Genomic DNA, 27983 nt, shown 5'->3' on the forward strand with positions numbered 1-27983 from the left:
AGGGGGCCGGCCTCTTCTCTCTGCTCATGTGGGTTTAGGCCACGCACTTTCCACCCTGTAGTCTCAACTGCTGCAGCTGAGCTTCCTGAAGGCAGGCCTGGTGCACAGCACATAGTAGGCCTACAGAAAAGAGTTTCTTGAATTGAATTGGCAGTAATGGGGAGTTGATAATATACTTTGGGTTGTAACCTTTTTAAAGTAAACATATCATGATGATATATCGTCCCAAAATGACAAATTAGGAAATGTTTCTGGCTTTACAGAGGGATTGTTTTTCTAAGGCTTCATCATAGAATTCCTTTACTAGTAACCTCTCTGATCTCTCTGTGCTATATGTATATATATAGCTGATTCACTTTGTTATAAAGTAGAAATTAACACACCATTGTAAAGCAGTTGTACTCCAATAAAGATGTTAAAAAATAAGTAAATAAAATAAAGTGACATCCTTCAGATTAAAAAAAAATAAGTAACCTCTCTAATGCCTTCTCTTTTCACATAACTTTTCAGTAATGTGAATATTGTGTTAAGTTCAGACACAATTCTTGTCTGTATTACTCAAAGAAAGCACTTCTAATTTTATATCTTATTCATCTCCATAAGAATTCTGAAAGATAAATGGGCTTTTCTTGTTTCTAAGCAGTAAAACACACATACATATGCATACTTTTTTTTCTGGCTTTAAAAATAGTGTAAGCCCATTGTGGAAAATACAAAAAAGAGGAATCAACCATAATCTAACCCTAGAGATAAGCAAGTCATTATATTCTAGTATTACTTTTTATGTACCTTATACAGAACTGGAATCACGCTGTGTATTTATTTTGTACCCTTTCTTTTTGCTTACTATTAAATTGTACATATTTTCTCTTGTTTTTAAAAGCTTGCCATGAACCTCTTACTGGTGCATAATAATGTACCATGCAGATACCTTGTAAAATACTTGGTATATGCATCATACTATGAAGGCATCTTTGTGCATTCATTTTTGTCATTCATCTTATTATTTGCTTTATGATTAATTTCAAGAACTAGAGTTACAGGGTCAAAGGTTATGAACATTATGAATATATTTTGAAGGATCATACTCTGGAAAAGTTGTATTGTGAAGGGCCAACTGTGCATTTTCAATTTTTGATATGCATTTTAATATTATAAATTTAAAGTATTTCCTTCTTTAATACACGGAAATGGTGTGATTTTAAAAGTTTTTTTGTCTAAATTTTTTAAAAATTATTTTATTTATTTTTGGCTGTGTTGGGTCTTCATTACTGCGTGCAGGCTTTCTCTAGTTGCGGCGAGTGGGGGCTACTGTTCATTGTGATGCGCAGGCTTCTCATTGCGGTGGCTTCTCGTTGCGGAGCACAGGCTCTAGGCGTGTGGGCTTCAGTAGTTGTGGCACACGGGCTCAGTAGTTGTGGCTTGCGGGCTCTAGAGTGCAGACTCATTAGTTGTGGCACACGGGCTTAGTTGCTCTGCGGCATGTGGGATCTTCCCGGACCAGGGCTCGAACCCGTGTCTCCTGCGTTGGCAGGTGGATTCTTAACCACTGCGCCGCCAGCAAGGACTAAAAGTTTTAATAATAGACTTTATTTGTTTAGAACCTCTTAAGGTTCACAGCAAAACTGAGCAGAAAGAGCAGGGTTCCCATATACATACTCCCAGTCCCCACAAAGGTACAGCCTTTCCCACTATCCTTATCTGCAGCACAGTGGTGCATTATAATGGTATGGTTTTTATTTCCTGTTTCTTTGCTTGTAGAAAGGTTGAACTTTTTTTAAAATTTTATTTTTTTTCAATGGTTATTTTCCACTTATCGTTTTATTTTTTTAATTTATGTATTTTTTGATATGGACCTTTTTTTTTTTTTTTTTTTTTTGCGGTACACGGGCCTCTCACTGTTGTGGCCTTTCCCATTGCGGAGCACAGGCTCCAGATGCACAGGCTCAGCGGCCATGGCTCACGGGCCTAGCCACTCCGCGGCATGTGGGATCCTCCCGGACCGGGGCACGAACCCGTGTCTCCTGCATCGGCAGGCGGACTCTCAACCACTGCGCCACCAGGGAAGCCCCTGATGTGGACCATTTTTAAAGTCTTTATTGAATTTGTTACAATATTGCTTCTGTTTTTAATGTCTTTTTTTTTTTTTTTTTTGGCTGCACTGGGTCTTTGTTGCTGCGTGCAGGCTTTCTCTAGTTGCGGTGAGCGGGGCTACTCTTTGTTGCAGTACACAGGCTTCTCATTGTGGTGGCTTCTTTTGTTGCGGAGCACAGGCTCTAGGCGCACGGCCTTCAATAGTTGTGGCTCGAGGGTTCTAGAGCGCAGGCTCAGTAGTTGTGGCGCACGGGCTTAGTTGCTCCATGGCATGTGGGATCTTCCCGGGCCAGGGCTCGAACCTGTGTCCCCTGCATTGGCAGGCGGGTTCTTAACCACTGCGCCACCAGGGAAGTCCTATTGCTTCTGTTTTATGTTTTGGTTTTTTGGCCATGAGGCATGTGGGATATTAGCCAAACCTGACCAGGTGATCGAACCCACAACCTCTGCATTAGAAGGCGAAGTCTTAACCACTGAACCACCAGGGAAGTCCCAGAAAGGTTGAACCTTCAAAAAAATGTGTTGTTTAATTATTTTTAGCACCTGTTTGGTGAATTGCTCTTCATGGTCTTTGCTTAGTGATTTTTTTGACTGAGAAACAACTCAGATGAAATGATTGGTTGGAGCCTTTGTCATTTCTTCAGTGTCTAATGCAGTGTTTCTCCAGGAGTGGTCTGTGGACCATGACCATCTGCATTTCTGGGCCCGTTCCCTCACTTTGATTCCCTGGGAGTAGGGCCCAGGAACCTGTGTGTTTAACAAGCCACTTGGGGATCCTTACACACCCCAAAGGTGGATGAGAACCCACGGTCTTAAGCCTTATTATAAACAAAGATTTGAAGCATTATGTATAAAAAAATAAGTATTACTTTCTATTAACTGTGACAAATAAGCGTTATTTCCTATTAAAAGAGAAAGAGCTCCCCTTTGCCTTCTCATCAGTGGGAGTGTCAGAACCAGATTAGTCAGATCTCAAGTTTTCTTGCAAGAGTGTGTTCCAATGACTAACGTTTTATCATTCACAGGTGATTGTAACTGGTTTGCATTCTTCTATTCTGTTGAGCAGGTTCATTCAGAAAAAGCTGGAAACTACAGCAAATAACAGATAGGTCTAGCAGTTCCAAATTCCTTCCAGTGAAATTTTTTTACTGTCACTGTCAGTATCACTCCGTCAATGGTGACTCCAGCCAGGTTTCCAATAAGGAAAACACAGAATCCTCACATTCCTCATTTCTGCTTTTTACAAGGAAGTTTGAAAATCCTAAAAAACTGTATATAAGTGTACTATTCTGCATATATGTTATACTTAAAAAAAATAGTTGATAGTGGAACTTCCCTGGCCATCCAGTGGTTAAGACTCCACGCTTCCACTGCAGGGGGCATGGGTTCGATCCCTGGTTGGGGAACTAAGGTCCTGCATGCTGCACAGCGTGGCCGATAAATAAATAAATAAAATTTAAAAATATAGTTGATAGAAGGGAGCACAAAAACGATTTATGCAAGCATAAATCTATCGTCTAATAGGGCTTCCCATTCAATTGCAAATTGGACTGCAAATTGACAGTATACCGGAAATCATCAAACTTCTAGAAATGGTAACAAGTAGCTACACGTGAATGTATCTTTAAACCTCTAGATTGGTGCAGGAGGTGATAGGAAGGTAGTGGCTTAGTGTGCCTTCTTCCCTATTCCCAGTTCCAGTGCCAGCTTCCTGAACAGCTGGGATGGGCAGGCAGGAAGGCCTGGAGGAGCCAGCAGAGACCTGGCTGGGGAGAGCCTGGGAGACAGGTCCTTGACGCCATGGTTTAGGAGTAAGAGAGAGAAGGCCGGTCTCACTGGCCTTGTGCACCATGTGTCTGAGCTGGTCTCCTGTCCTTACTGAGGTGGAGGCAGGCGAGGAGGGGCTGTAGAGATGGGCTGTGTCCCCGCTGGCTCCAGGCTGGGAGGGCTGCAGAGAGAAGGACACAGAGATGCTTCCTCCCGGCACCTCACCTGGACCCTGGCTCTGTGCTCTCATCGGCTGCACCTCCAGCTCATAAGCTCCTTCCATTACACCTAGGACTACCTACTTAATCTCACTCCAATGAGCGGAGAACAAAAAGAAACATCACACTTAAGTGGGCCCAGCAGCCAGAGGGAGGAAGAATAAGCACAGCCCTTAGAACAGACCCAAATGAAATAGGAAACAGGTGGCCCTTGCATGAAAAATAATTAGGGTATGTTATGGCCTGAATGTTTGTGTCCCCTCCCCCAAATTCATGTTTGAAGCTCTAACCCACAATGTGATGGTATTTAGAGGTGGGGCCTTTGGGTGGTGACTAGGTTTAGGATGAGGTCATGGGGGTGGGCCCTTATGATGGGATTAGTGCTCTTATAAGAAGAGAAAGAGAGACCAGAACTTCCTCTTTCTGGCACGTGAGGACATGGTGAGAAGGCAACAGTCTGCAAGCTAGGAAGAGAGCCCTCATAGGACACGACCATGCTGGCACCTGGATCTTAGAGTTCCTAGCCTTCAGAACTGCAAGAAAGAAACGTTTTTTGTTTATGAGTCACTCAGTCTGTGGTGTTTTGTTACAATAGCTCCAACTGAGTAATAAGACAGAGTGCTTAAGGAGATCCAGGTACAACGTAAAATTTCTTCCTTGAACTTAAATTTTTAAAAGTCAGTAGAGGATCTAGAGGCAAGAATGGTTACTTTTATGAATTGAATTAGTTACCCACAAGACAAAGTAGAACAAGTGCTGAAACATCAGTGCCAGATACAAAGAGAGGGAAACCATGGGGGAAAAGATACAAGACTTAGAGGACAGATCCAGGACACCCAGCGTGTGAATAATAGGAATTCCAGAAGGAGACAAAGAAACAGAGGGAAAAGAAAAACCAATGATTACATAGAAGAAGAAAATTTACCCAAGTTGAAAATAAATCTGAGACTACAGTTTGAAGTGTTCAATGAGTTCTAGGTAGAATCGAATTTTTTAAAAAAAATCCACAATTAGGTACATTCTGATAAAAATCCTGAACTCTAAAGATGGAAAACAAGCATCTAGGCATAAGGAGCCAAGGTGCTTTCAGAGGAAAAAGCATCAGACTTCCTGTCAGCTTCAAAGTTCACTGGGAGAGAAGGCCTTTAGGTCAAGAATTTCATACCCTTTCAGTTTATCACCCACCCTTCAGAGCGAGGGAGGACGATATTAGACACGGCAGGGATCCAGAGAGTCTTTCATCCAAGTGCCTAGTCTGAGGAAAATGCTAGAGGAAGGACTCTAACCAACACACAGAGACTATGCACAGAGACCCTAAGATAGGGGAAAATGAAAAGGAGAAGCACAAAGGTAATTGGTGATCCTTAGAAAAAGACCTGTCATTTCATGTAAATGGATAGAGATAAATGCCTGGGACTGGGAAACAGAGTGCTAAAAAAGAAGAAGAAGAAGAAAAAGATAATTGAAAAAGAAGGGCCCTTCTACAAGCAAAATTCTAATTGTATCCCAACTAGTAGTATTGAGTTATTTTAGCAACGCCTAGTTGGTGTGGGGAAAAGCAAGACGGGGAGAAAAGTAAAAATCCTTCCACATAAATCATCTGGGGTTGAAGGATGAAGGAGGGTGGGTGTGAATGTGCTAAATAAGTGTCTCTTGTGGAGGAGAGGGGTGCTGTGCAGGGATAGAGCCTGGAGTAGGTGCGTACATGGTTATAAATGTTGGGAAAGGGGAGGTAGCCATTCATGGACTAGCAATGGCCAGAACATTCCCCAGTTAACAAGGGGAGAAAAGGCAATGAACGGTAACCTGATTAAACCAGTCAAAATAGGGAAAAGGAGAAGGGAAACAACAACAAAAAGCACTGTAAATTGTAACTCTAAAGTGAGATGTAACAACAGCGTCCTACTGTGTAGCACAGGGAACTATATTCAATATTCTGTGACAAACCATAATGGGAAAGAATATGAAAAAGAATATATATTTCTATACATAAAGAATATATATATCTATAGATACATATATAGATATATATAATGTATAGCTGAGTCACTTTGCTGCACAGAAGAAATTAACACAACATTGTGAATCAACAATACTTCAATAAAATTAAAAAAAAAGAAAGTGAGATGGAAGGACGAATGAAAATATAAGGCAGCATAATGTCATGATTGAGAGCACAGTCTGTGGGGCCAAGCTCCTGGTGCAAATCCCAGCTCCCTCAGGCATTGCCTGTGGCTTTGGGCAAGTTACTTGATCACATAGAGATTTCACCACCTGTGAAATGGGGATAATAATAGTCCCTCCTTCATAGCGTTTTGTGAGAATTAAACCAGTTATCATACCTATAGCACTTAGAACAGTGTCTGGTGTATAGTTAGACCAAGCAGATATTTGCTTTATTATTTATAAAGTATAGTAGCAATGTTAATAGTAGGTAAGATGAAACTTAATATTACAAGCACTAAATCAGATTAAAAAGTTATTATGTAATGGCTATGGCCACTTTGATCATAAATCTGTATGTCCAAATAAAATGGCAGGTAAATATGTAAAGTAAACAGCATTAAAAATGTAAGCAGACCTTGATGAAAGTATCTGACAGTGTAAGAATTCATAACGCCTCTTCATCGTTGGAGTGATCCAGTAGACAAAAATAAATAAATAAGTCAGCAAACTCAATCTAATATGCAATATTGAACCTTTTGTTCCTTGAATAGTTTTTTGCATGAAACTTTTGAAAAATCAGTCATGTGCCACAGAGCAAACCACAATACATTCAAAAAATTAAATATATTACAGATCATATTTTCGATCATAAGCCAGTACAGTTAGAAATAAATAGTAAAAATGATAGAAAAAAATCTCCTTGAAAATGAAGAAATACAATTCTAAGTAATCTTTAGATACCTAGATATCCTTAGACCAAAGAGGAATTCAAAACTGAAATTAAAACAATAAAAAAGAAAACACTTCACACACAACCCGTGGACACAGAAAATACTGTACTAAAATGAAAATGTCGGGGCTTCCCTGGTGGCGCAGTGGTTGAGAGTCCGCCTGCCGATGCAGGAGACAAAGGTTCGTGCCCTGGTCTGGGAAGATCCCACATGCCGCGGAGCGGCTGGGCCCGTGAGCCATGGCCGCTGAGCCTGCGCGTCCGGAGCCTGTGCTCCACAACGGGAGAGGCCCCAACAGTGAGAGGCCCGCGTACCGCAAAAAAAAAAAAAGAGAAAATGTCTTCATTATTAAGGAAGAAATAGTTAAAGTAAAGGAACTTGGTACTCATCTTTTAAAATAACAACAACAAAAAACAAAACAAAGAAAGCAAAAGAGAATAGATACTCAAGTTGACATCAGGCAAATCGGAAATTTTTAAAAAAATGGCTGAAAGGGAAACCATACGAGAAATCAAAAGCTTTCTCTTTGAAAAGGAGGAACTTCCCCGGTGGCGCAGTGGTTAAGAACCCACCTGCCAGTGCAGGGGACATGGGTTCTAAGCCCTGGTATGGGAAGATCCCACATGCCGTGGAGCAACTAAGCCTGTGCACCACAACTACTGAGCCTGTGTGCCACAACTACTGAAGCCCGCACACCTAGAGCCCGTGCTCCACAACAAGAGAAACCACCACACTGTTGGTGAGAAGCAACCACACAGTGGCCTGCGTACTACAACGAAGAGTAGCCCCTGCTCGCTGCAACTAGAGAAAGCCTGTGAGCAGCAACGAAGACCCAATGCGGCCAGATAAATAAATAAATACATTTATTAAAAAAAAAAAAGGAAGGAGAGAGTGTGGTAATGGGGTGGCAGGAGTGTGGAGGACAGAATACAGGGAGAGGAGGAGGGAGGGGGGAAAGGAGGCGCTGAGCAAAAGGATAAGGAAATGTTCAAAGAAACGTCTGATGCGAACTTTTGCTTTTGAGGGGTCTCCTGTAACCTAGGACTTGGGTTTTCATATCTGTCTGTCTGTCCTTAGTGCTTCTGTCTCAGATTCTTTGCTGGTTTGGCAGGCAGCATTGCAGCGTGGTTATGAGCTTGGATTCTCGAGCCAGGCTGCCTGGGTCAGTCCCAGCTAGCCACTTGCTCCCCAGGTGATGTTGGGTTTATCAGTTCAGCTGTTGGTGCCTCACTTCCTGGTCTATAGCACAGGTCTCCTGAGAGTACCTCCCTCACAGGGCGCTGTGTGGATTTGTGCATGTCAGCGTGTATCGCAGCCCTGGGCTCCTCCCAGGACATGCTCAATAAACGCCACGGATGCCCTCTTCATCTCCATCATTCCTTTGCAGACTTCCCAGGATGGATGCTCCACAAGTTCATGCTTTTGTGTTGGGTCATTCCATCTTCCAGTAGTTCTGCTTTCATTTAATGTCTTTTCTCTGAGACACATTCTACCGTTCCAGTGCTGTATAAATGTTGTTACGAATAGGTACTAGGAAGAATCATTAGCATTTGCTGTATTTACCATGTACTAGGCATTGTGCTAAGTGCTTTGTATGCATTATCTTATGTAATGTTCCCATAAAGTGGCCTTAGGAGTATAATCACCATTACTATCAACAGATGAGGAAAAGGAAGCTCAGAAAACTTGAGACACTTTCCCAGGATCACACAGCTGGAGCGACTGGAATTTGGACCTCTTTGCCTGATGCCCCTCTTCCCCGCCTTTTTCTTGATTTATTATTTCCCAGATTTAGGGATCGTTCGCCTAAAACAATGACTATTAAAAAGCACCCTGGCACGAGGTAAGACCTCTGAACTGTGCTCCACAAGTCCAGGCTTCTAGTCTCAGCTTTGCCTCTTCCTGCAGCGGGACCTCCGTCAAGTCACCTGACATCTGAGTCTCAGTGTTTTTACTGGTAAATGCAGGGCCTTGGTCCAAGTGTCATCTCTGAGGTCTCTCTTCTAAGCCCCTGGTTCTCCATGTATATCAGGTGACTCTTACAAAGGAGCCTCTTCTGAAAGGAGTTGAACATTCTTGTTTTTACCAAAAGTGTAAAATGCTTCTGTGGCAGCATATGAATTCCCGGATGACTCCGTCAGTGTTTTTGTGTGTTGCTCAGGTACTCCAGGAGCAGATCCGCGCCCGGGACAACATTAGCTATGGAACAAATTCTGCCTTAAAGACTCTGGAGATGCGGCAACTCTCCGGCCTGGGAGATCTCCGGGGACGAGTGGCCAGGTAGGTGGTCAGATGTTTGCACCTCTATGTATCAGGAGCGAGTTTTCATCAACTCCATTTTAGTGGGGAATATATTCATGGAGCCCCAAAGCAAATCCTTTGCTTCTTCTGGTACATCCTCTCCTTTGCCCATAAAATGTAGCAGTGGCAGTTAGACCTTGTTTTGAGCAGCCCTGATTTCTTATGCTTCTGTAGTTGGAGCTGTGTGTGCAGGAGTCGATGAGGGGAGGGCTCAGTTGACCTGAGTAATTTGCTAGGTTAATGTTATGTTTACTGAACCCAATAATACACAGTTGGGACGTATAGTTTGTGTGTCTTTTTAAAATTTCACTTTTCTTGTCATTCATTTTTATTTTATTTTCTGAAAGTATTGGTCCATGGTAGATTGTACATTCGAAAAACAGATCTTTCTCCTCAGGTAGGAGGAAGAGTGCTGTTCTAGGCACTCACTACTGAAAGGGTACCCCATGGACCAGTAGCATCCCTGTCACCTGGGAGCTTGCTGGAGGTGCACAATCTCCAAAGCGTTTGCAGGCCTCTTCTGCCCTCTCTTGCCGTCAAGGGTCAAGCAGGAGTGTACACAGGAGCTGTGGAGATAATACGGGGTTCAAATCATCCTGAGGCGAGAATGAAAGTGGCCTGCAAAGGGTGGGAGGGGGAAAAGGGGACCCACAGTATCCAAGGCCTCTTTGGGATGTTAGGGGGTATTTGTGCAGACAACACATGAAGAGCCCTGAATATTTGGCCTGTGTATTTGGGTCCACTGGATGAACATCTGTCTCACAGCAGAGGGCTCCTGGTTCTACGCTTGTGTGATTTTCTGTCCTCAGCTGGGTGAACTCCAGTCTCAGTATGGCCCTTGGTGAGAGATACCCCGTTGACCCCCTTACCTCTCTCTACCCTCGCACTGTACCTTTCAGCAGTAATCCACTGCTTGCTGTTCCCTGAATGGGCCATGCTCTCCTATATCTGTGCCTTTGCACATGCTGTTCTTGTACCTAGCATGCCTTTTCCCTTTCTTTTCTAACTTCTAGTCAGCCTTTAAAATTCAGCCTCCTCCAGGAAGTCTTCCCAGGTACCCCACTCTCTGTTCTATTGAGTCTCTCTGTTGTCTTGGGGTGGAGTACCGCATGTTTTATTTTTGTACCTTCAGTGCATAGAACAGTCTCTGGAAAACAGTAGGTACTCAATAAATGTTTGTTTGGATGAATTAATGATTTGGAAAATCACTGTAATTGGACTGAGAAAACTTGAATCTTTTCTGTGGAGATCAGCTGAAACGAAACCCCAGCTCTGTTACACCTCTCAGAACTGTGAGGAGTTGAGGAGCTTCAGAGCTACAAGGCAGAGTAAGAACTTCAGGAGAACTTTGGAAATTTTCGTAGTCACTTGAGTTGCAGATGAAGATTAAGCGAGGCGATATATGTAAGAGGCTTAGTGTGTGCATGGGATGGAGTGAATATAGAGCAAATGGGACCTATTATTGTCTCAGGAGCAGCTGCAGTGAAATTATCCTCATAATACTGGTTCTAATTACAAAATTTTGAAATACTTTCAGGAATTTTACATTTTTCTTCTGCAGTTTCTTACTAACTTCTCTACCCAGCTTGTTCTTTCTCTGTAAACAAATGCTTTTACTCCGAAACAATTAAAAAAAACATGTTGGAAGCTCCACATATTTTTGCTTTGTTTTGTGGCTATATTCATCTTTTTCCTGGAACGCTAATGAGACTTTGTTGAAACAAACTCATGTGAAATAAAAATTCCTTGGCGAAGTTTCGGTTTTCTTGCATTGATTATATCATGGTGTTGAAAGGGTATGAACTTTTACAGTGATAGTCTGAAATGAGTAGGCTGCAATGTTATTTCAGGTTTTATCTTATAGTGTTCATGGATCCATTGGTGAAGTAATTGATAGGAAACAGGTCCTGATTCCTCCGTGGAGATCCAGCTGGAAAGGGCAAAGGCAAATTATCTATGGAGGTGACAGACACCCCTCCCCCTCTAAGCAGAACACACCCTAAACAGGACTGTCTCAGAGAGTTTCCTACGCCTCCCTAACGCAGAGCTCAGAGTTTAGCTTTCCTGTGCCTAACGAGACATTTGGTCCATTATTTGGCTTATCATCTTCATTTGTCCAAGACTCAGTGGCTTCATCCACTTTCCTCTATGAGGTCTGTTTGGATGGTGCAGAGCCTTAGAGGAGAAATACCTGTGTACTGAGGCAGGTGTGCAAGTTCCCTCAGGGTAAGCAAGTCCCGGTGTAAAGAAAAAAATAGGTACATTGGATATCGTCAAGTTAAAAGTTTTTGGCCATGATAAATAATGCTGTTTTGAACATTCACGTACAAGTTTGTATGGTCATATGTTTTCATTTCTCTTGGATGTGTATTCCTAGGAGTATAGTTGTTGAGTAATATGGTAACCCTGTATTTTACCCTTTGAGGAACAGAACAGCCAGACTGTTTTCCAAAGTGGCTGCACCATTTTATGTTGCCAGCAGCAGCGTACGAGGCTCTGGTTTCTACACATCCTCTTCCACACGTGTTATATGTCTTTTTGATTATAGCCAAGCTAGTGAGTGTGAAGTGGCATCTTACTGTGGTTTTGATTTGCATTTCCCTAATAACTAAAGGTGGTGCACATCATTTAATGTACTTATTGGTCATCTGTATATTTTCTTTGGAGAACTGTTTATTCAGATCCTTTGCCCCTTCTCAAATTGAGGGTTTTTTTTTTCTTAATTATTGAGTTGTAGTAGTTCTTTATATAGTCTAGATACAATTCTCTTGTCAGATAGCTGATTTGAAAAAAATTTCCCCCATTCTAAGGGTTTTCTTTTTATGTTCTTGATTGGGTCTGCTTGGTTCTTTAAAAACAAAAATTCTGTCTCTTTATTGGTATTCTCTGCTTGATGAGACATTGTCAGTATCTCTTCCTTTACTTTTTTTTTGTGGTACGCGGGCCTCTCACTGCTGTGGCCTTTCCCGTCGCGGAGCACAGACTCCGGACGCGCAGGCTCAGCGGCCATGGCTCATGGGCCCAGCCGCTCCGTGGCATGTGGGATCCTCCTGGACCAGGGCACGAACCTGTGTCCCCTGCATCGGCAGGCGGACTCTCAACCACTGCGCCACCAGGGAAGCCCCTCTTCCTTTACTTTTTAAAGCAAGTTTCCTTCATTTCTTTAATCATCTATATTTATGATGGCTGCCTTGAAGTTTTTGTCTTTTAAATTTGACCTCTGTGCTCTCTCACAGGCAGTTTCTTTTGCCTGCTTTTTCCCCTATGTTTATTTCACATTTTCCTGTATCTTTGTATGTCTTACAACTTTTGTTGAAAACTGGATGTTTGAAAAATCTACAAACAATAAATGCTGGAGAGGGTGTGGAGAAAAGGGAACCCTCTTGCACTGTTGGTGGGAATGTAAATTGATACAGCCACTATGGAGAACAGTATGGAGGTTCCTTAAAAAACTAAAAACAGAACTACCATACGACCCAGCAATCCCACTACTGGGTATATACCCTGAGAAAACTGTAATTCAAAAAGAGTCATGTACCAAAATGTTCATTCCAGCTCTATTTACAATAGCCAGGACATGGAAGCAACCTAAGTGTCCATCAACAGATGAATGGTTAAAGAAGATGTGGCATATATATACAATGGAATATTACTCAGCCATAAAAAGAAATGAAATTGAGTTATTTGTAGTGAGGTGGATGGACCTAGAGTCTGTCATACAGAGTGAAGTAAGTCAGAAAGAGAAAAACAAATACCGTATGCTAACACATATATATGGAATCTAAGGAAAAAAAAAAAGGTCATGAAGAACCTAGGGGCAAGATGGGAATAAAGACACAGACCTACTAGAAAATGGAGTTCTCTAGTAGGTCTGTGTATCCCCAATATAATTCTTTTTTTAAAAATTGACGAATAGCTGATTTACAATATCATGCTACTTTTAGGTGTACAGTACAGTGATATATATATATATATATATTCTTTTTCAGATTCTTTTTCCTTATAGGTTATTACAAAATATTCAGTATAATTCCCTGTGCTATATAGTAGGTCCTTGTTGGTTATCTCTTTTATATATAGTAGTGTGTATATGTCATGTTCTGCTGTTTTTGACAATGTCCTGGGATGTAAATTTCTATGTAGTCTGATTCAATTAAATTATTGCCAGCACTTAAGGGCTTCATGATGTATACATACAATAATTATATATATAATAATTATTATTATATGGAAGATGAGCAACTTAATGTTTTAAGTGTCATTGCCATTTTTTTTTTCAATTTACATTAGCTTTATTGCTGTTGCTTGAAAGAGATCAAGCTGGAACTAGAGATATTTCCTACGAATGTCATTCACTACAATTTAATAACTAGCAGAAAGCAAAACAAAGAAACCCCCAAAACCCAAAGCACTCTATCAGTGGTTATGCAGGGATGGGCATCTAGGAATTTAAGTTGATATAGTTGTAAGATGTGTTTCTATATCATGGAACTTCTTGATAATGCCAATATTTTGTTAGGCCATGGATAACACCCATGTTGGAGGCTTAGCTTATGATACGGTAGTCCCAAGGGAATACATTCCAAGACTCCCAGTGGATGCCTGAAACCAAGGATAGCACTGAACCCTATATATACTATGTTTTTTCCTATACATACATCCCTATGATAAAGTTTAATTTATAAAGTAAGAGATTAACAATAATTAATAATAAAATAGAAAATTATAACAATTTACTATAACGAATGTTATGTGAATGTGGTCTCTCTCTCAAAATATCTTATTGTACTGTATTCACCTATGTAAGGTTGCAAGATTATAAAATGCCGATGTGAAGAGATAAAGTAAGGTGAATGACGTAGGCATTATGTAAGTGTCATTGCCTTTTCAGTGCCATACGCCACCATCTCATAAGCTGTAAGAGAAGATCTGCCTAAGCATGGTGCCCCAGTCATGTCTGTTGCTAGACCTTCGGGTCTCTGTTCTGGACTTCTGACCACCTCCCTGCCATTATTGATCAGATAGCCAAGTGATAGAGTCATTCTGCCACCTGATGGCCACAACCAAGAACTGCACCTGGGAGATAACAGCTGCCCAAAGACCCGAAAAGGGAAAATTTGCAATGAGTGCATTATTGGTTCATCTATAATATAACTTCAGGATGAAACAGGACAACTGGTCAGATTCATTGCAAATTCTTGTTTAACTAAAGCACCTGAGTCACACACGCAGCTATATTCGAGCCCCAAGGCTGCCTTTTATGAGTGTGTTTCTAGAAAAGAGAAGAATGATGTCTTTGATTCACTACTAGCTGAGAGAGTAATATTGCTTATCCTTTTTTCTTAGATATATATATATATATTTGAAATAATTTTAAACTTATAGAAAACTTGCAAGATTTACCAATTGTTAGCCTTTTACTTACTCTATCATTATTACAAGTAACTTACTCTATTATTCTTTTTAAAAGAAATTTTTTCCTGAAACATTTGAGAATACGTTGTTATTAACCTAAGAAAACCACAGTTGATTTCACTGTGTATATTTCCTGACGGGAGGCTTTGGTATCACACCCTGTGTCCCTCCCTGCATTCCCTGCCTACCCTGCCCTTGTACTTATAAAGGAACAGAAATGGTATATGCTTGTGATAAACAGTCAGAAATACTATGAAATACATGAAGTAGAAGAATGGGGAGGCTCACCAGCTCCTAGCTCTGTTTTGCTTCTTAGAGGTAATTAATGTTAACAGTTTGGTATCTGTCCTTTTAGACTTTTCTCATACATAATTATAAGATAATTTATCACTACAGTAATGTAATGATTTGCGGTGTAATAATCACCTAACAGTGGGATTTTAATTTTACGAAGTATTCTACATGCTATTCTGCCACTTGTTAGTACATAACAATATACTGTGGGCTTCCTTCGAGTGTGCACACAAATCTGGCGTACTTTTTAATTGGATAGAGAGTATTCTGCTATATGTATGTACCACATTTGAACGTATTTAGCCACTCCTGTGTTAATGGAAATTTATGTAGTAGTATTTGTGTTTCCAAGTGAGACAAAATATGAAAGCCAAGCTATAGCTAGTGCACATGTGTGAGCCATGAGCTTTGGGATCCTTCTGAGACCTTTTCAAGTAACTTCTTCAAACACAGTCTGTCCCTCGAACAGCTTTGTAAAGATGGTGAACTGGTCTGATGTAGTGATACCTGACAGTTTCTAGCCAATAGTCTTCTATTTGGATTGGAAAATAATGCCTTTCTATAATGTGTTAAAACCTCAGATTGCCCCAAATACGATTTAAATAATGTTTTGCTTAAAACTTGTGAACTCAAAATTTAAAAGAAGGGTATTTGGTGGTGTTTTTAACCAGCGTTTGTGGAGTGGGGATGATTTGTGAGGAGTAAATGAACTAATATAGGTCATGTATCTTGTACAGTGCATGGTATGTAGTACTATTCCTTAGAGTCATTCATCTGCAAATATTTATTGAGCCCCTACTACATGCAAGGCACTGTGCTAGGCACTAGGGTTTTAGTGATGAAAAAAGCGGTTGTCCTTCTTCCTTAAATGCAGCTTATATTCTTTCTAGCAGGAGAGAGAGACATTAAATGAATTATTGCAAAATAATTATTTTATTTCACTTCTGATTCTGATTTGTAGATTTGAGGGGGTTCTGTAGAAATGATATCATCTACAAATAATGACAATTTAATTTCTTCTTTTCTGATCCTCATATCCTTAGTCTCTTTTTCTTGTCATCTTGTACAGGCTCAAATGTTCAATACAGTTAAGTAGAAATTGTGGTAGTGGGCATCTTTCTCTGGTTTTCAGATTTAATGAGAATACCTCCAGAGGTTTTCCATTTTTGGATGATAATCAAACATGGATTTATCAGATTCAGGATGTTTTCTTACATTCCAAATTTACTAAGAATCTTTATAATTTGCATTGAGTTTTCTCAAATGTTTTTTGCATCTGTTCAAGTCATCAGATAATTTTTCTCTCTTAATCTGTTAATGTAAATTTAGCAAGGTGGCTATATATATTAATGTACAAAGGTCAGTTTCTTTACTGTAAACCAATAGCAAACAACTAGAAAACATAATTAAAATGAAGATACCATTTAAAATAAAATAAGAGAATGTGTAATAACTAGGCATAGGTCTAACAAAAATTATTCAAGACTTCTTGAAAAATTTTTAAAATTTGATTAAGAAATAATAAGAGGGGCTTCCCTGGTGGCACAGTGGTTGAGAATCTGCCTGACAATGCAGGGGACACAGGTTCGATCCCTGGTCTGGGAAGATCCCACATGCTGTGGAGCAACTAAGCCCGTGCGCCACAGCTACTGAACCTGCGTGGCACAACTACTGAAGCCCACGCGCCTAGAGCCCGTGCTCCGCAACAAGAGAAGCCACCACAGTGAGAAGCCCGCACACCGCAATGAAGAGTAGCCCCTGCACGCCGCAACTAGAGAAAGCCTGTGTGCAGCAACAAAGACCCAACACAGCCAAAAATAAATAAATAAATTTATTAAAGAAAAAAAAAAATAAGAAAACATTAGTAAATAGAAATGGGTATTATATTCAAGGGTAGGAAATCTTAATATCTTTAAAAGTATCAGTTTTCACCAATTAATCTTTAGAATCAATGGAATTCCAATTAGAATTCAGAGTTTTACAGAGAAACTTGATAAGATGATCCTAATGTTTATATGTCAGGGTTAAGAGTAAAAAATATCCAGGACACTTCTGAAGATGACCAAGGAGGGGAGAATTGCCCTACCAGATGATAGCAAGACTTGTTATGAAACTACAGTAATTAAGATGGTATGTTGTTGGCTTAGGGATAGAGAAACTGAACAATGGAATAGGATAGAAAGTCCAGAAATCGAACCACACATGTCTGGGACTTTGGTATATGTGATAGATGGCACAGCAGATCAGTGGAGAAAGGAGGGATTGTTCTGTAAATGGAGATAGAAAATTTATTATCCTTATCAAAAAAGATCCTTTGTTTCCTGCCTCACACCAGATACAAAATCCACTCCAGATGAGTAAATGCTAAACATAAGACTTAAAACTTTTAATAGAAGTATATAGATGGATATATTTTAGGCCAGCAGTCCCCAACCTTTTTGGCACCAGGGACCAGTTTTGTGGAAGACAGTTTTTCCACGGACCAGGGCAGAGGGGATGCGGTTTGGGGATGATTCAAGCACATTACATTTATTGTGCACTTTATTTCTATTATTATTACATTGTAATGTATAATGAAATAATTATACAACTCACCATAATGCGGAATCAGTGGGAGCCCTGAGTTTGTTTTCCGGCAACTAGATGGTCCCATCTGGGGATGATGGGAGACAGTGACACCCGAAGTGTATTGCTTATGTCTAGTCTACTCTGTAATCTTGTTTTGGTTGCTGTCACTGCAGTAAACTCTGCAGGATGTTGGAAATGGAAGCAGGCTTTTCAGTGCTTTTGTGGCAATCTCAGGCTATTCCACTTTCACCTTAATCCAGATCATATGAAGTTGTCTCAGACATACTTTTAAGGCCACCGTCATTTGCAGTCTCAAGAAGTTGATCCTCTTCTAGCATGGACAAAGTCGCTTCACCTGGCTTATTCACAAATGGGCCGCGGATCCATTCCTTCCCAGTTTGGGGGTCTTTTGTGCTTGAGAGGTAATGCTCACACTCTTCTGAAAGCTGAGATAGGTGATCATGCACCAGCTGGGAGAAAGAAGGCCCTGGCTCAGTCTCTTTCAAAATCTCTGCTAATGTTTGAAACATGTCAAAAATCCTAACATTCACTCATCGCCCCCATAATTCCAGTTTGGCTTTGAATGCAGCCACCTTATCTGCCGACTTGAACACAGTTGTGGTTCTCCCCTGAAGTGACAGATTGAGTTCGCTGAGCAGGTTGAATATTTCTCACAAGTAAGCAAGTTTTTTTTTTTTTGTTTTCTGTGGGGTTTTTTTTTGCGGTACGTGGGCCTCTCACTGTTGTGGCCTCTCCCGTTGCGGAGCACAGGCTCCGGACGCGCAGGCTCAGTGGCCATGGCTGACGGGCACAGCCGCTCTGCGGCATGTGGGATCTTCCCGGACCGGGGCACGAACCCGTGTCCCCTGCATCGGGAGGCGGACTCTCAACCACTGTGCCACCAGGGAAGCCCACAAGTAAGCAAGTTTTGTGACCCATTCTGTGTCACTGAAATGTGCTGCCACTGGTGACTGTTTTTCTAAAATCTCTGGAGCGGCTCTTGTAACTCAAAAACTCTGGCCAGTGACCTACCTTTAGAAAGCCATCTCACTTCTGTGTATAAGAGAAGACGTCTGTGCTCTACGTCCATCTCCTCATGGAGCTGCGCGAACAGACGTGAGTTAAGGGCATGTATTTTAACGTGGTTGATAATTTTAATCACATCCTGCAAAACGTTGTTAAGTTCAGGCGACATTTTTCGGGTAGCCATCATTTCTCTATGGGTGACACAGTGCATAGACTCACATTCAGAAGCGACCTCTTTGACCTGAGTAGTGAAACCAGAAAGCTGTCCAGTCATGGCAGCCGCTCTGTCTGTGCATATACTGACACAAAATGACCAATTCAGTTTTCCTGATATGTAGTCATTCAAAGACCCTAATAGTTCTGCAGCTGTGGTGTTGGTTGGCAACAAAAGTGCACATAACATATCCTCGTGCACATCCTCCTGAAAGATGTATCACACAAAAACAAGCACTGTTGCCTTGTTGTCAACTTTGGTAGACTCGTCAACCTGGATTGCATACCATGGTGACTCATTAATCCTCTCTAACAGTTGTGCCGTAGTATCCTCTGCTGTTTCATCAATTCATCTAGTTATGGTGCTAGCCGAGAGAGGAACACGTGCCACCTTTTGAACTGCAGCCTCTCCTAAAATTTCACGACAAATGTCCGTAGCAGCAGACAGGATCAACTCTTCACCAACAGTAAAGGGCTTCTTAGCTTTAGCAATGCAGACACATTTCATGCTCTCAGTGCAGACACATTTGATGAAGTGGTGGCCTTCAATACTTGCTTCTGTTCTTCGTGTTCATGTTTTTTTCTTTTGAAAAACTCCAAAGCCTTGTCTTTTAATGCAGGGTGCTTGGTCTCCACGTGGAGAAGCAGTTTTGAAGGTTTCGTGCCTTTGTTGGGTAGCCGGTTGCCACATATTATACAAAGTGGGCTTGGAGAATGTGAATCACCTGTTGCGATGAACCCAAAATTTAAGTAGGACTCTTGGTATTTTCTTTTAAATGCAGCTTTCTTTTTGTTGGCAGTCTTAGAGGCTTCTGCTGTCTCATCATTGGGTCTTTTCAGAGAAGCTCTCCAGCAGCGTTTGTTTATTACTCGTTTTGGCTAGGGTTAGCTTGTGGGCTTACCCAAACTGTGACTGAGATAAGTGCACAGTGTGGGAAAGAGGCGTGGATGGAAGTGGTAAATAAAATAATGGGCGGGCCACGCGTGGACTAAAATAAGTGTTGGATTCTGACTTAAAGCCTGCCACCAGATGCAGCTCTACAATTGAAGTACATCAACTCACTTGCCACTGTAAAGCCTGCCACCAGATGCAGCTTAATCGTCACTTACCATTCAGTAATAGGGTTTTTTTTTTTCATAAATTTATTTATTTATTTTTGGCTGGGTTGGGTCTTGGTTGATGCGCACAGGCTTTCTCTAGTTGGCGGCGAGTGGGGGCTACTCTTTATTTGGGGTGCGTGGGCTTCTCATTGCTGTGGCTTTTCTTGTTGCAGAGCACAGGCTCTAGGCCCGTGGGCTCAGTAGTTGTGGCCCACGGGCTTAGTTGCTCTGCACGGGCTTAGTTACTCTGGGGCATGTAGGATCTTCCCGGACCACGGCTCGAACCCGTGTCACCTGCATTAGCAGGTGGACTCCTAACTGCTGCGCCACCAGGGAAGCCAGTAATAGGGTTTTTTTTTAACATCTTTATTGGAGTATAATTGCTTTACAATGATGTGTTAGTTTCTGCTTTACAACAAAATGAATCAGTTATATATATACATATGTTCCCATATCTCTTCCCTCTTTTGTCTCCCTCCCTCCCACCCTCCCTATCCCACCCCTCTAGGTGGTCACAAAGCACCGAGCTGATCTCCCTGTGCTATGCGGCTGCTTCCCACTAGCTATCTACCTTATGTTTGGTAGTGTATATATGTCCACGCCTCTCTCTCACTTTGTCACAGCTCACCCTTTCCCCTCCCCATATCCTCAAGTCCATTCTCTAGTAGGTCTGTGTCTTTATTCCTGTCTTACCCCTAGGTTCTTCGTGACATTTTTTTTTCTTAAATTCCATATATATGTGTTAGCATACGGTATTTGTCTCTGTCTTTTTGACTTACTTCACTCTGTATGACAGACTCTAGATCTATCCACCTCAAGTAATAGGGTTTTGATATGAGTCTGTAAGCACTTGATTTATTATGATCTCTGTGCAGTCAAACCTCTCTGCTAATGATAATCTGTATTTGCAGCCACTCCCCAGTGCTAGCATCACCGCCTCAGCTCCATCTCAGATCATCAGGCATTAGATTCTCATAAGGAGTGCGCAGCCTAGATCCCTCACATGCGCAGTTCACAGTAGGGTTCGCGCTCCTGTGAGAATCTAATGCCGCTGCTGATCTGACAGGAGGCGGAGCTCAGGCGGTAATGCGAGCGATACGGAGCGGCTGTAAATACAGATGAAGCTTCGCTAGCTCGCCTGCCGCTCACCTCCTGCTGTGCGGCCCTGTTCCTAACAGGCCATGGACCAGTACTGGTCTGTGGCCCAGCGGTTGGGGGACCCCTGTTTTAGACCTTTAGGTAGCAGAGGATTTCTTCTTGATATAAAAGGCATTGATGGATTTGATTATTTTAAAATTTAAAACGTTGCTCATCATTCTTAAAGAAGAAAATAAGAAGTTACAAATTGAGGAAGATATTGGATGGTAAAAGGTTAGTGTCAAGAATATATAAAGACCTCATACAAGTTAATAAGAATAATGCCAACAACCCAATATAACAGTGGGTAAGAGACATGAACTGATACCTTACCAAAGAAGAAACACATATGGCCAATAAACCTGTGAAGAGATTCAACATCACTGGTTAATGTTTTTTTTTTTTTTTTTTTTTTGCTGTACGCGGGCCTCTCACTGTTGTGGCCTCTCCCGCTGCGGAGCACAGGCTCCGGACGCGCAGGCTCAGCGGCCATGGCTCACGGGCCCAGCTGCTCCGCGGCATGTGGGATCTTCCCGGACCGGGGCACGAACCCACGTCCCCTGCATCGGCAGGCAGACTCTCAACCACTGCGCCACCAGGGAAGCCCCACTGGTTAATGTTGAAATGAAAATTTAAAAACATAACAATATATGCTTTTTTACACCCAGTTGATTGGCATCTGAAATATCTGACAATGCCAAGCATTAGAGAGGGTATAGGTGCCTAGGATCTCTTACCCATTGCTAGTAGGAGTATAAATTAGTGGGGTCTGATATTCCCTCCCAGTGTTGAACATACACATAGTCTGTGATCCATCAATTTCTGCCTGAGATACATGGTTGTACTTGTACCACAGGAGAGCATGTTCATAGCAGCATTGTTCACAATAGCAAAATCCCAAAATAACCCAAAGTGCCCAGCAGTGGGGAGTATGGACAAATAAATTGTAACAAACAGTAGAATGTTATTCTGTAGTTAAAATGAAGAACTACAGTGACGTGTAACAATATAGTTGAATCTTAGCAATAAGTGAAAACAATAAGTATCAAAATATTACATATGACATAATGGCTTTTTAAAAGTTGAATTCAACTAATGCACACATAACATACTTTCAAGAAATATATATATATGTATGTATATATGTATATATACACACACATGCATATGTGTGTGTATGTGTGCAATATAGTCTTAAAAGGAGAACAAGGGAATGATGACAGGATTCAGAATAGGAGCAGTTATTAAAAAGTAATTAACTGGGGCTTCCCTGGTGGCGCAGTGGTTGAGAGTCCGCCTGCCGATGCAGGGGACACGGGTTTGTGCCCCGGTCTGGGAAGATCCCACATGCCGCGGAGCGGCTGGGCCGTGAGCCATGGCCACTGGGCCTGCGCGTCCGGAGCCTGTGCTCCGCGATGGGAGAGGCCACAACGGTGAGAGGCCCGCATACAGCAAATAATAATAATAATTAACTGAATGAAGTGAGCCATGCATGGACTAATGATGAGAACGTGTCATGAAACAAGGATTAAGAGATTAATGATAATAAATAGTAATAATAATAAATGTTTATTATAAGAAGTTCAGTAAAAGAGAAATATGGGGCATCCTGAAAGTGTGTACTTGCTGTACCCGATCTACTCTGGGGGCTCCAGGAAGGCTTCCATAAGGAAGTGACTTGTGTGCTTAGCTTGAGGGATGAATAGTAACTAAGCAGGTGAAAAGGTCAGGGAAGAACACTGCAGACGGAGAGAACAGCCTGCATCAAGGCCTTGAAGTGGGAAGGAGTGACATAAGTTCAAAGCCCTGAAGTGTAATCAGTGTGGCTGAGGGCAGAGGAAAAACGGGGACAGAATATAGGAGATGAAGCAGGGAGGTAAGTGGGTTGGGACCAACTCTTTCTGAGCGTTTTAAAGGATTTTTGTTTTATCCTAAAACAGGAAATTGTTCAAGGAATTTATACAGAATTTAATTAGTTTGATTTTTCTTTGCTCACACTTTTGTTTCTTTGGGGTTTATTCCTAGATTGAAAGGTACATAGAAATATATTCATGTTTCAAGATTTGGGGTATATACTGCCAAGTCGCCCTCAAGAAAGCTTATAAAATATACTTTTCCACCTACAGTGTGCGATATAGCATGATTGTACAAATGCCAGCATTGAACATTAAACATTAAAAAAGATTTCCAGTATAGAAGGATAGTGACATAATTGTTGCTTTGTGTCTGTTTTATTATGAACATTGAAATTTAGAAAGTGCATATATGCAGTTTGTCAGATTGTGTTTTAAAATATTAAAAAATATTTTAGTCAATATTAAACATTTTTTTTCCTAATACTTTTTTTTTCTGTTACTTCCAAAAAGGACTATAGCATTTTAGCCAAATGATTAAGCTAAACAAGAGAAAATGTGATTCAATACCAAGTAAGGACTCAAGAAGTTTGGAATAATTGAACTGGTAGCTTACTTTCTTCAGAGTCTACAAAACAATAAATTTTCCAAAAATTTTCTCAGTTTGCTCACTGTTGTTTCTTACATCCTACTCCTTCTCTCTGGGTGTTCTTTTCTTTGTACTGAAGTCTATTATTTAATGACTTTTTCAGTATGGCTGTGTGGGTGATACATTTCTTAATCTTTGTATGTCTAAAACTGTCTTTATTTTGTACTTATCCTTGCATGATAGGTTGTTTCCGCTCAATCCTTAGAAGCTGTTTCTCCAACATCTTATGATATTTTTTGTCTTCTGATATCTTCTGTCTTCTGATATCACTTGTGTGCTGTCAATGTTACAGTCAGTCAAAAAAGTCATTTTGTCTTTAGTCTCTGGTAGCTTTTAAAATCTTTATCTTTATCATGGGTTATCTGAATTTCACCATGCTCTATTTTTACTTATGCCACTTTGTATTCATTGAATACTTTAAAACACATGTCTTTTTTCAGTTTTAGAAAGTTGTCAGCACTCACACCTCAAATATTGCTTTTTTGCCATTCTCTCCATTTTTTTTTTTGGGACTTCTCAACCTCCCTTTGACTTATGTTAGCATCTCTTTATTTGTCCTCCATCTTTCTTAACTATTTTTTCATGTTTGAATCTCTGTCTGTCTTTGCTGCATTCTGAGTGAGCTCCTTGCTACTATCTTCTAATTCACTGATTTTATCTTCAGTCATGTCCAGTCATGTTTGTCAGCTCTATTAAGAAAACTGTTTAGCTTATTTCTAGAATTTCTCATTTTTTTCTCTTAACCCCTTATTCTTTTTTCATCTTTGCTTTTTAAAAATAGTTTAGAGTTCTCTTGATGGATGTGAATCTATCTTTGATTGTTGAGTACTTTAAACATTTGTATTTTAAGCTCATCTGATCCCAGGCCATACATGTGAGTTGAAGGAAACTGGCAGTAGGAAGAGTAGAGGCCACAGGAGTCTGGGCTCCTGTAATTTACTTATGCCTTTAGGACGGTTAAGCCTGATGTCTGTATATCCCTTTCCCTCCAGGACGGAGTGCTGCCCATATGCCCACTTCTATGGCTTGGTGTTCATGATGGGCTGCCCAGATTGCATGGTCACTCAGTGACCCCTGCTTAGGCATGCAGTCTCTACTGGAGCCCAGTAGCAAGCTGGCTGCTCCTTCTCAAAGCAGGAATGATTGTGTTGGAACAGGGCATGACTTTGCTCTCAATTCCTAGGGGGTCATTCTGTGACTCTGCTGTTAGCGTTTGACAGAGGCTTCATAACCCAGCTTATCTGCCGCAAATACTTTGGGTACCTTTGGAACTGCCAAGTTGTAAGGCTCAAGGGCAGAGCAGCTGGGACCAGCTGTAGAGCCTTCTGCTCTGGACCACACTTAAAGCATACAGCCTTACAGGTGGTTTGGTAAAAGGTTAGGAATAGCACTTTCAAATGTGGTAGAAGTTGCCTCCAAAATCCAAAGAGGCCCCGAACCTGAGAGGGTGGAAGTGGTACTACAGAGCGACGGACCACATCTGGCTCACTGTGTAAGCTTTTTGTAATTGGGCTCTCACTGCATATTCAGTTTTGTACTCGTGAGCCTTGTAGAGGCTTTGCTGCTTTGATGGTTACATCTCTAGTCTTATTAAGCAACATCCCTGTGGTTTAACTTAAAAACCGTAATGAGAGCAGCTCTCCGCATTCATTCAGAACTCTGTTAAAAGGCATGATTCATGGTGCAGTTTCTTCGAGTGCGGTCGTGCACTTTATAGTGTGTAAGGATGCTTTAGCGCGTGTTTGAAGACTTTGATAAGAATTATCTTTGTCGTTTGCCCGGATAGATGTGACGCCAGCATAGCCAGACTCTCTGCTGAGCACAAAACGACCTACGAGGGGCTTCAGCACTTGAACAAAGAGCAGCAGGCTGCCAAGCTGATCTTGGAAACGAAAATCAAAGATGCGGAGGGACAGGTATGACCTGTTTCAGGTACCTTTGTGAAAGTGAGTATTTGTTCTTCTCGAAGAATGACGTGGTGTTGATTATTTCCTGCCTGAGAAACTAGGTAGGGCACCCAGCATAAGCATCCCTTTTCTTCTTCCTCCTTCTGTTTCACTGGAGTGGCCCCTTGTGAGTATGCGACCAAAATGCCAAGATTTTTCAGTACAGTCCTAATTTTAAAGATTGTTTCCCCTCCTTCTTCAAACAATTAACATGTTCCAAAACTTCTAAATTATATCTCCAAAACTACCTCTTACACAGGTAAGTGATCAAAGCATTGTTTTACAGGGCACTCATCCCAGTTGGGGCTCAGGAAATAGATACTTTATTCATGAGACTTATGGACTGCCTCATCACATAGTTTGTATGTGGGAAAAGATTAAAACAAAGCTAGAGAGTAGGCTGGCTAATAAATTTCAGAGTATTCCACCTTGCAATTCACAGATTAATTTCTCAAAGCAAAACTCTTGGCATTTCAGTTTGTTTTTTGGCTTCTTAGAAGTTCCCCTTTGCCATAATGGGGCCTATCTTCTAGGACTTTCCCTACAGTGTCGGCCTTACTTGCTATTCTTCATTTAAAGAGAGACTGTTCAGTAAAATGGGGTATCTAGTCAATTTACTGGGTTAAACATACTTGTGTGCTAGCTACCTCTGATAAGGATCTAAAGCTACTTATGTAAAAAATGGTTATTATAAAACCTTGAAAAAAAGAATAAAATGAAATGAGTCCAATAATTTTCTTAAAGAAATGTGAGGACAGAATTATTAGATCAAAAAATAGATGCTAAGGAAATACTAAGCTTTCTAGTAGCCAAACCGAGTAAAAAACATAGAAATCCATAAGAAGAGACATAATTTTTCTTTGTTTCGGATCTGATGAATACCTATTCTGTGAATCTCGAATTAAGGAACATTGAACATCAGAATTTTTGCAGAAAATAAAGGCATTTCATAAAGGGCTAGTTTTATATCATTCAATACATTTTAGTAAAAAGACAAGGGAAATGGATAGGTAGTGGGACAAAGGAGTGAGAGGGGTTATAGTTTAAAAATTATATATTCTGGTAACTTAACTTGATACAGAGGTAAATCTGGGACCTTGATGGAATCTGTAAGTGATAAGAATTCCATTCTGTGATTAGCAACCACACTAATGGTAGAAATTCCAAGGTAAAAATGACTTACATTTTATGCCAGCAGGGCGAAGTAGTGCTCCTGGGCAGAAGCTGGGCTTGCTCATCAGAGACCTGTAGTTAAGTGCTCAGTGCATGATGAATATTTTGGCAGTGCTACTGGTCTGATTTTTTTTTTTTTTTTGGCTGTGCCACGCAGCTTGTGGGATTTCAGTTCCCTGACCAGAGAATGAAACTGGGCCACGGCAGTGAAAGCCCAGAATCCTAACCACTAGACCACCAGGGAACTCCTCTGGTCTTGATGTATTTATTTATTTATTTTCGGTATGCGGGCCTCTCACTGTTGTGGCCTCTCCCATTGTGGAGCACAGGCTCCGGATGCGCAGGCTCAGCGGCCATGGCTCACGGGCCCAGCCACTCCGCGGCATGCGGGATCTTCCCAGACCGGGGCATGAACCCGTGTCCCCGGCATCGGCAGGCGGACTCTCAACCACTGCGCCACCAGGGAAGCCCCTGGTCTTGACTTTTGATGGGTGTGTATAAAAGAAAATGGAAGTGGAGAGATGAGGTGATCTCCTAAATGAATTTATGAAATTAGATTGAATTTAATGCCATTGACGAGAATACAGCTCACTAATGTTTTCTGAAATTACTTCTGAGAAGGTTTGATATGACATTTACAAGCGAAGTTTCTTTTCCAGATTTCTCAGCTTTTGAACAGAGTGGACTTGTCGATATCCGAGCAAAGCACCAAACTGAAGATGTCCCACAGAGACAGTAACCACCAGCTTCAGCTTTTGGACAATAAGTGAGTAATCAACTTAGAAACATCTGTTTTGGTTGAAGCTCTTCATGAGCTTACTCAATACTGTAATTTTTTCCCTTTTGGTTTTTATTTATTGCACAAGCAAAGTGAAAACCATAATGGAAGTTCACGGGAAAATTTCCTTGTAGCCTGTTGCCACTTCACCTTCCTAATTATTGTTTTTAGTGATTGGATAATAACCCATCTGTTTATCCAACATATATTTCTTGAATATGGCCTAGGTGCTGAGGATCCAGTAATGAAGAAAAACAGGCTCTGTTCTTATCCTTGCGGAGTTGATAGTCTAGCGAGCTGATGAGTATTAATCGAATAATGACCTAAATATAGCACACTAAATATGGTGCATGCTATATTATCACTAATGGTGATAAGTGCTTTGAAGGAAAGATACGTGCTTGTGGTACGCTGAATAATGGTTCCTCCAAATATCGCCACGTTCTAATCCCTGTGAATATTATATGGCAAACAGGGACTTTGCAAATGTGATTAGATTAAAGATCTTAAGATGAGTAGATGATACAATGTTGTCTATGTAAACCCGATGTAA

General features: G+C 41.2%; 1 protein-coding gene across 1 annotated transcript in view; it reads left to right on the plus strand.

Moving 5' to 3' along the window:
• The window catches only part of FAM81A (family with sequence similarity 81 member A), a gene marked incomplete at its 3' end in the record, with an annotated part of 76640 nt that overhangs the window by 37687 nt on the left and 10970 nt on the right, over positions 1-27983 (plus strand). The window contains exons 4-6 of the mRNA XM_082648145.1: positions 9138-9256; positions 25320-25449; positions 27312-27418. Coding sequence (XP_082504271.1) covers positions 9138-9256; positions 25320-25449; positions 27312-27418 — 356 coding nt within the window. The remainder of the gene's footprint in view (positions 1-9137; positions 9257-25319; positions 25450-27311; positions 27419-27983) is intronic.

Source organism: Grampus griseus, assembly GCF_964374135.1.
Source record: "Grampus griseus genome assembly, chromosome: 2".
Classification (NCBI taxonomy): Eukaryota; Metazoa; Chordata; class Mammalia; order Artiodactyla; family Delphinidae; genus Grampus; species Grampus griseus.